The 9,469-nt window shown below is 42.5% G+C and overlaps 1 protein-coding gene across 1 annotated transcript; it reads left to right on the top strand.

Moving 5' to 3' along the window:
• Window positions 1–818: 818 nt before the first annotated feature.
• tgfb5 (transforming growth factor, beta 5) lies at window positions 819–8,948 on the top strand (the record flags this gene model as incomplete). The annotated part of the gene is made up of 6 exons (XM_010771050.1): window positions 819–2,264; window positions 4,360–4,523; window positions 5,758–5,890; window positions 6,001–6,111; window positions 8,188–8,368; window positions 8,795–8,948. Coding segments are annotated over exons 1-6 (1,107 nt in total), but the record flags the coding sequence as incomplete, so codon positions are not given.
• Between the last annotated feature and the right edge of the window lie 521 nt (window positions 8,949–9,469).

Raw genomic sequence — 9,469 nt, 5'->3', positions numbered from 1 at the left:
GGAGGCAGCCTGAGTCTCTCCTACCTTTTCCTTCTACTTACAGCAATTATAGGCCTGCACCCGCAACTATAATAATGGTATAATGGGATGGCAGCAGAGCAGCAATAAAAACCTCCCCTGACAGATTAACAGTCCTCTCAAGTGCTGAGCTGTAATTAACAATGAGACCGAAAGAGGAACAGAGGAAAGAAAGGGCCTTAGATCATAAGCTGGAAAAGATAAAGATAAAAAAGGGATGGGCTGTGGAAAGATTTAATAAAATTAGGATTAGCTTTAAAGCTATGAGTCTAAGCTGGAAATCGCACTGAGATCCTTCCTTAAGCAACGTTTAGAAATCACTGGCAAGGACCAATACATTTGACCAGCTTCTCTTTGAAGTTAAAGATTTACATTTAGGGAAGTATGCTTCTTGGCGCTCTGGCTTCTGTGCGGAGAATCTGCTGACAGCCTGCTCTAGGCCAGCTTCATATTTAATGCACTGATATAAATCTTCTCTAACTCCATGTGAAAATGAATATGCATATTTCCCAAAATGTCAAACTATTCCTTCTAAGTCTGAGCTGTCTCCAGGGGATGTTTACCTGCTCAGAGAGGGTGGAGCAAGCATTTTTGTGGGGAGAATAAATTGGTGTGTGTGTGTGTGTGTGTGTGTGTGTGTGTGTGTGTGTGTGTGTGTGTGTGTGTGTGTGTGTGTGTGTGTGTGAGAGAGAGAGAGAGAGGAAGATGGCTCCTGCCTACATAATCACACACTTGCTTTACTTTGGTGGCCACCCGCCCCACCACCACCACCTCTCTCACATCCAGTCCCTCCCTCCTTCGCCTCCTCCTCCCTCTGTCTGAGCGTTTCTCACAGAATAATGGAGTCACATCATGCAGCAGGTCTGAGTGTTTTCAGCACAGATTTCCTGCTGGAGCGCATTTAGACCGGGGATCTGAAATCAACTGTAAAGTTTACTTTTTTTTATCCACAGCACAAGGACTCCTTACATAAGTTTTTCTGCGTCATTGCTTTTCATGACGTCTGACTTTTTCTGTGTTTTGATGTTTATATGAGGGGGGATCAACGGTGCCCACCAAGGTTTTTCCAACATAAATCAACTTTTTCTTCCTACGTTTCAGTGCAGGCTGCCCTCTTGTTTACACATAACGCGGAATGAGAGGACCTCATTGGTGTTTTTTTAAAAGCTGTAAGTAGAGTTTCTGGAAGTGGGTATGGGCCAGTTTTTTGCTCCAGAGAGGGGTCTTTGGGAGGTGAGAGCCTGCGAGCCGTTCCTCTTCAGATGAAGTGAGCAGCCAGGTTTTTGTTGGAGGATTTGCGAAATGGGCTGAGCTCCTGTGATGAGTCTTTTCTCCTGAAAGCTGCTCAATCATCCGAGGATGGACGACGGAAAACAAAGACGGATAAAACTAAACTGAATGGTTTGACTGTAATTTAATATCTTCAACACTGGCACGAGACATCACCGAAGCTATTGAGCGTATACGAGATTGGGATTTAAGCGTCTGCCAAACCTACAGTCACTATATTTGAGGTTTTTACAGTAGGGGTTTGGTTGTAGTGTGATATTTTTTGGCTTCGGATCTGTTGATTTATTTCAGATAAAATAATGTAAGTGTATAAAATAATGCATCTGGTGTTAAATTAAGAGGCAGAATGTATGAAAACTTATACAATTAAGTTAAAATAAGTAAACCTGTGTGTCTCCTATTCCACAGAAAGTGATTTTATCTTTGGCTTTATTTTACTATGATCGTTTTTGAGGCATTGGTTCCAGTTTAAACCACTTTGCCCACATATCTTTTCACCCCTGGTTTTTGGGACTCGTTTTAGTGACATTAGTGTCCCCCAGTGACCTCCACAGTGACCTCCACTGTCTCAACTCCATCTCCCCCCCGGACAATGTGGCTGCTCCGCCTCGCGCTGTTGCTGCTGCTGCTCCGGTTCTCCGGTGTTTTGCTCGTGGAGGGCTTCAACACGTGCCACTCCATCAACCTGGACGCACAGAAGTCGCGGCGCATCGAGGCGGTGCGCGGGCAGATCCTCAGCAAGCTGCGCATCCGCAACCCACCGGACAAGGACGACGAGGACCATCCCTCCGGGTCCGTTCCCCCAGAGGTCGTGCTGCTCTACAATAGCACGCGGGAGCTGCTGAAGGAGCGTGCGCGGCTGGCCGAATCCGCGTGCGACCGCGAGAGCAGCGAGGAGGATTATTACGCCAAAGAAGTTCAGAGGATCGACATGCTGCCCCCCCGCACCAACACAAGTGAGTCCGGGGTCCTTAGAGTTCACTGATGGGGTCCAAAACCACAAATATTTTTAGCTTACAAAAAGGTTCCCAACTTTTTTACTTCTCACCCCTCTGAATAATATGTATCCTTGATGTTGCAAATGGAGGTGCTTTGATGCAAGATAAACTTCCGACTTGATCTGACAATAAAGTATTATTTTATCAAAAATCTGTTGACCTTTATCGCTGTTCATAAAACAGAAACTAGGCTTAAGAGTGTTTTTTCTGCTTAGATCTTTTTAAATGATATCCAATATGCAGACAATGCAATAAATAGTAACAGCAATCCATTGTGTTTTTTATGTTCACAATATCTTTTAGAACTGCAGTGATAAATCATTGTATCACACATTGAGACTAAAGTACACTGCAGGGACGTGCACAGGTACGGGCTAATGTTGCCCGGGCAATGGCCCGTTTGGCCTTTTTGGCTGACCTGCGCCTCTGGAGAGAGCGAGAGTTTGTTTCTCTTTTTTCTGTTGTGGCCAAATCAACATGATAAGCCCACAATTAGTATTGTAGCGTCTCGCTGCGGGAAACACACTTTGTCAGCGCTGTCATCTGCTGGTGCGCTAAGATCACCTCAGTGTCGGATTTTGGAAACTTGATTTTGAGTTGTCTCATGGCAGTTAGGGTATAAGGGACAAACCAAGGGACTTTACTTCCTCTTGATACCGGCGGTTATTTTCAAAAAAAACCTAAATATAGCCTACTTGTTGTTGTGCTTCTGTCTTTCTGTGTCCTTTCATCTGTAAACTCCCTCAACGGGGCCGCTCGCTCTCTTTTCTTGATCGCCCTCTCACGGGTGAACACTTCACTGCCCCACTTCATTGTAGGATTCCTGCCATGTCTCTACCACTTTAGTTTGACCATCTCTGTTACTAAGTTATGGAATACTAAATACATAAGTAATTATACCTTACCGTTACTCGTTGTGCTCATAAAGAATGATAAGAATAAGAATAATGCATATTGAACTGGTTTAATTAATTAGTGAGTTTATTTAAGGTAATTAGTTAGAAGCCCTATTTTATCAGTATGTCTGGACTGCACAGCAGTTACAATGGTCTGGTCAAACTACATTAGAACAGAATTGTCCCCATTTTGTCTTTAATAGTTACTAACATTAGATATTTTTGATGAGATATGGACCGCAAAACAAAAAATGTCCCTGGTTTTCATTTTTAAAAACAAGTTACCGAATGCAATAGTCGCCTTAGCTTATTTTGTTATGAGATGTGAATTACTGTTCAATTTAGTTGATGTAATAATCGTTTGGTTTCTTTTACATTAAAAACAAGTTACAATTTTCAAAAGGTCTTATGTTTTTTATCGGGGGGAGGCCCTTTTTCCAGTTTAGAGCAATAGCCCCTCCAAATGTCTGTGCACGTCCCTGGTACACTGTACACAATAGTTATCATAAAATACCTCAATATCAATGATGCAAAGAAATTGTAGATTGTCTGTTAACTTTCTGCCAACAGAAAATTACTGTAATTCATTCTTTAAAACTATTACATAATCCAACAGGTATTACATAATCCAAAATCTAAGATGATTTGTAAAATGTTTTATTGACATTGGATACCTTGGATGTCAGATACAGTTAAACAACAGTAGATACAGTGAAGTTTCCTCCCAAAAACAGCTACAGAAGACGTACCTTTGGGCTTTTAGCAAGGCATCTGCTTCTCAGATTCCTTGAGAGTGGCTCTACAGTGACAAACAGCCAGCCGCTCTTACAAAAAGAGACAACACTTGAAGTTTGTGGACATCATTTTGGAGATGTTAAGATTAATGTTACTGGATACTACATCGCATAATTAAACACCTGTGTAGTTTCACACTCATGAAAACAACAATCGTCCATATATTAAACTTAAGACCAGATGAATTTACTCGCTGCCCCCAAACCTGTAATTTAGTTGTGAGACACTCACAAGCATTAATTATATCCGAGACAATGCATCAGCCCGCGCTTTTTAACCAACGCTATAAATACAACATTGTCAGAGAGGGCAGGAGATGTTGTTGGGTCATTAGTCATCCTTTCTTTGTTTTTTCCATCCAGACACAGTTCAGCCATCAGCCCCCAACCCACATTACAGAGAGGTCCACTTTGACGTCAGTGGAGTGGATCTGACCAACAGCTCGCTGACGAAGGCCGAGTTCAGGATCTTCAGAGCTCCCAACCCGCAGGCCGGGGCCTCGGAGCAGAGAGTGGAGATCTACCAGGTATCAACTAGTCACCTGTTTATCACTCAGACCGCACCATGTGTCTAGACAAATCGGACTCAATTTGATTGCTATGAATTATTTTCTTTTTCTTCACTTTCTTGACGATTCTAACCGTAATAAACATATAAAACCAACAGAGGAACATCATAAACAAACACATCTTCAAACTGTTAGGGAATTTCATTTCTAGCAGTCCACCCTTCTCTCCGATTTATCCACACAATCTTCATTTTTGTAGTCTTGTTCTATCCATCTGAGCTTCTTGAAGTCTCCAACAATTGTCCGATTTCCTTTGCTCCGTTGTGTAGGGTTATCCCCATTTCACGTGACAGCTTTTTATCCAGCTCTATCAACATTTAGACCAGATACCTATCGCTTGTTCGACCTTTTCTTCTACATATAGAGTGCTGTGTAGCTCATATCCTAGTATCTTTTCAGAGTTTAGTCAACCATTAACATTATTTTCCCTTTTTATGCTTTTACATCCAAACAACAATACATTTTGTCCTGCAATCATGGATAGGAAACTTCATTATTGCTTATTTTTAATCGTGTTAGGTTGCTTTTAGTTAAAATAAGCAGAACCAGGAGCTCTTGCATCTTCGGAAAAAAAAAGTTGGAAACAGGAGTACCATTAAATTCCTCTCGGAATCTGGGCATCATGCCACAAGACTTTTATGACAATAAATCTTCTCATGTCTTATATTTTGACATGAGGGAGACGATGCACACCTCACACAGAAATATGTGAGTAACCATCAGTTACATGCCTGAACAGACATTTGCAGGATATTATTGATTTGTGATTTTTTTTGTGACATACAGTGTTAGGCTCCTTACCATTTATGCTATAATGAAGGAAGATAAACTCACTGCCCCCCTTACTACAGTGGAAATTATGTTTTTTCATTAACAATTTGACAGTAATGTTAAAGTGCTTGTCAGTGACTGTTTCTTATAGCAAAACGACAACACACTACAGAGAAAACACCAACAGTCGGCTTGGTCATCGTTCACTTAATGCATTCAGCTTAATAACCTCCCCTTCCAGGCCAGAATACAAAATAAATAAAAAATAAGTAACTAAGACAAAATGGTGTAACAATGGAGGATAACTAGGAATGTCATTTTCTCTGCGTAGGCCAAAAAAGGCCTCTATATCTTTTTACATTTCTTGTAAGGTTTGTAATTTCCACCTTGCTATTATAACTGTGTTTGTGTTTTGTCTCAGCTGTTGAAGGCAGACGAGGAGACCACCTCCACTCAGCGTTATATCGACTCCCGCACCGTTCAGCCGAAGGCGAAGGGAGCCTGGATGTCCGTGGACGTCACCGAAACCATCAAGGACTGGATTTCAGATCCAGGTTCGTCTCAGCACTGCCTCCACATATGAGATTGATAACATGTGTATATATGTATACCATGCAGTGTTATTGAGGTTCATCTGTGAAAATCTGTCCTTCTCACCGCTCAGAGAATAATCTCGGCCTGAAGTTGGGCGTCCACTGTCCCTGCTGCACCTTCGTGCCGTCCACCAACAACATCGTGCCCAACAAGAGTGAGGAGCTGGAGGCTCTGTTTGCAGGTTGGTCGCACCTGTCCTTTTCACTGCGTATGATATCAGCCAAGTCCTGGTACTTATGTGCAGGGTGGATTAATAGAGCAACTTTATAAGGCTTGGATTAACCCACAGTGTGTGCTTATATGTTTTCCATGAATGATTAACTGTCAATGCCCATCACGGGGACTGGCTTTGAAGCTTGAACTATACACAGTACACCAGACACTGCTTTAACTGTTGGTTAGCTTAACTGTTGGAGACTCTCCTGAAGTTGGTTGTTTGTGGACGTGGACATTAGTTGAGTTTGGGCCACATATAAAGATGTTGAGCTAGCCACAACACAACACAACGGCCCAGGCGTAGACCCAGGCGTAGGCCCAGGGTAGGCCCAGGGTTAGGCCCAGGCGGAGGCCCAGGGTTAGGCCCAGGCGGAGGCCCAGGGTTAGGCCCAGGGTTAGGCCCAGGCTTAGGCCCAGGCTTCACACAGTAACCTGTATAATTGTCTCTGAATGTACCTGAGATTGGCTACAGTCTCACTTTACAGGCTAACTGAAGCCTGAAAACAGCAACGGTCTGGCTTTCTCTCAGCCCACTTAAATCACTATGCCTAAAGGTTATTTTTTTTCATCCCAATTCTGGCCTTTAACTTAACCCCAGTTTCATGTGAATGGTCATATAAATGAGGAATTGAAAAGGTTGGTTGTAAATAACTTTTTAAGGGCATTTAAAAGCACTACAATTAGATTGATCAGCAACATTAGGTGCAGACTTCTCTGCAAGGCGCCTCTGAAATGATTCATGATGCACTTACACACTATCGTTTAGGAATAACCACTGTTCTTCCCCACACTGTGTAACTGTCGAATTTCAGACAGTCTGTGTTGCTTCATTTAGGTCCCAAATTATGGTACTTTCCTCAGGATTTACAACCAGCTGAGCCAAGTCAGTTTTTTTACCACTTGGTGAAAAAAACAACTTTTTTATACTGATGTAATACAAGAAGGGGCTTGTTTTGAGCTCTAAAAGAAAACATGAAATCAGAAAGAGGCATGCTCTCATTGCTGTTTTATACATTTATTCACGAACACATACAGTATATATATGACCGTCTCTGTCCTTAGTCAAGTATCAGACCTTTATTCTTCCGTAATGGGTAATTACATTTGCCGAAGTAGCAATATAACCACAGGATAAGACAGACATAATACAAACACACATATAAAAGTAAGAGGAAAGGGTGGACACATGGTGTACGAAATGTACAATATTAGAAATAAAAGAGTAAGAAACCGGTCATGGCTGGAGCTGTGCAGATGCTACCCGCTCTAGAGCAGGAAATAGCCGGAGGAACGAAGGAGGATTTATATCTGTTAGTTTTGGCTGGTGGTTTTGTGAGGGGGTGTGTGCTGTCAGATATAATGCATGCCTTCTTTAACAACTGTTTGTACAGTTCAGGTAGATTTTGCTGCTGGCTTTAGTCAATCCCTTGTCAGTGATGCATTCCAGCAAAATAAATGAAAAAGTTAAGACTGGAACTTGGCTAGCTTCCTCAGACTGATGAGTCCTCCGGCTTTTCTCACTCAGTGTATCTGTATTTCAATCAAAGGTCATCTTATTATTAATCAGAATGGCATTCGGCGAAGTGTTGTTCTGCTCAAAGCATATAAACAACACTCTTAATCAGAAATTATCCCACAGCAGGGAAATATACATTTTATTTTCAGTGCAGATAAAGACAACATAAAAGAGTATACTTACATATTAAATAAAGTGGAATGCACACATTAATAAAATATATATAAAAGTAATCATCCACATTATAAAAGATAAGGACCGGCAAAACTGAACATAAAAAAGTAGCAGTAAATATTGCACTTTGTTATTTTACACTAGTGTTACCGAAATACTGCTTATATATTATCTCCTTCACTTGTTCCTTCACAAATTAAGCATTAAAACGAAATGTGTAGTCATCTTTTAAGAATAGTCAACTGTTGAACATGAATAATTAACTTATTTACTACCACCTATTACATAAACATGAATTGAAAATAAAGTAGGTCTCAGCCGCTGTATTAACAGTGACTCTGCTCTCCGTAGGTGTGGATGACGAGCTGCTCCGTCAGATGAGAAAGCCTGGTAAGGTCAAAGGTCAGGCAGACTTCAGCACCAAGACGCCACACCTCATCCTCACCATGCTGCCCAGCGACAGAGTGGACAACCTGCCCAAGAAGAACCGCAAGAAGAGGGCGGCCGCCGTAGAAACCACCACCTGCTCCCGGTAGGCCGCCCACCAGCCGTGTGTGTGTGTGTATGTGTGTGTGTGTGTGTGTGTGTGCGTGCGTGCGTGCGTGCGTGCGTGCGTGCGTTCGTGCGTATGTGTGTCACTGACAAGTAGTTTCATATTACTGAAATCTAGTTTTTTCTCCTCACCTCAAACTTCGCAGACTATTGTGCGACAAAACTAACAATATTGACCCTGTGTTTAGACTGCAGGCCAGCAGGCGTGCAGTGTTTTATTTAGACTACCTCACGCTGCAGGGGAAAACTCTGGCAGCATCGGGTACTTATTATCTCCTGATGGCCGCTGCTTCAATGCAGACCCGTTGTCATATTCCCATGACCCAGCTTTGGGCCCATGCCCCTGACCGAGAAAAAGCACTATGGCAATTGAAATATTTCCCTGTCTGTGTGTGTTGTGTGTCAGTGGCTCTGAGCAGGGCTGCTGTCTGCGCTCGCTCTACATCGACTTCAGGCGGGACCTCAACTGGAAGTGGATCCACGAGCCCAAAGGCTACAAAGCCAACTTCTGCGCCGGCAACTGTCCTTACATCTGGAGCGCCAACAACCACTATAACATGGTGAGCTTCTCTTTCTGAAAGATATGAACAGGGCCGAAGGTTTAGCTTTGTCTGTTTATTACAGCTGCAACACTGACCCTGGTATTGTTTTTAGCTTGTGAGTGTCATCGTGGGAAGAAAATGTGCTCCATGAGACACCTACTATAGCACAGATGTGGTTTGGAGTAATATCTATCTATAAATAAGTCCACAAGTCTGTCTGCTTGTGGACTTATTTTGTCAATGCTATAGAATAGTAACAGTGCAAGATGCAGACAAAAAATTAACATAGTGATCAAAATAAAACTGTTGTTTGTGCCGGTGTGTGTGTGTGTGTGTGTGTGTGTGTGTGTGTGTGTGTGTGTGTGTGTGTGTGTGTGTGTGTGTGTGTGTGTGTGTGTGTGTGTGTGTGTGTGTGTGTGTGAGAGAGTAAGAGTGTGTGTGTGTGTGTGTGTGTGTGTGTGTGTGTGTGTGTGTGTGTGTGTGTGTGTGTGTGTGTGTGTGTGTGTGTGTGTGTGTGTGTGTGTGTGTCTTTGTGTGTC

This window comes from Notothenia coriiceps, unplaced genomic scaffold (assembly GCF_000735185.1).
Source record: "Notothenia coriiceps isolate Sejong01 unplaced genomic scaffold, NC01 NC01_scaffold00009606, whole genome shotgun sequence".
Classification (NCBI taxonomy): Eukaryota; Metazoa; Chordata; class Actinopteri; order Perciformes; family Nototheniidae; genus Notothenia; species Notothenia coriiceps.
The sequence above is the reverse complement of the archived record's forward strand: the minus strand, read 5'-3'. Positions and strand labels throughout refer to the sequence as shown.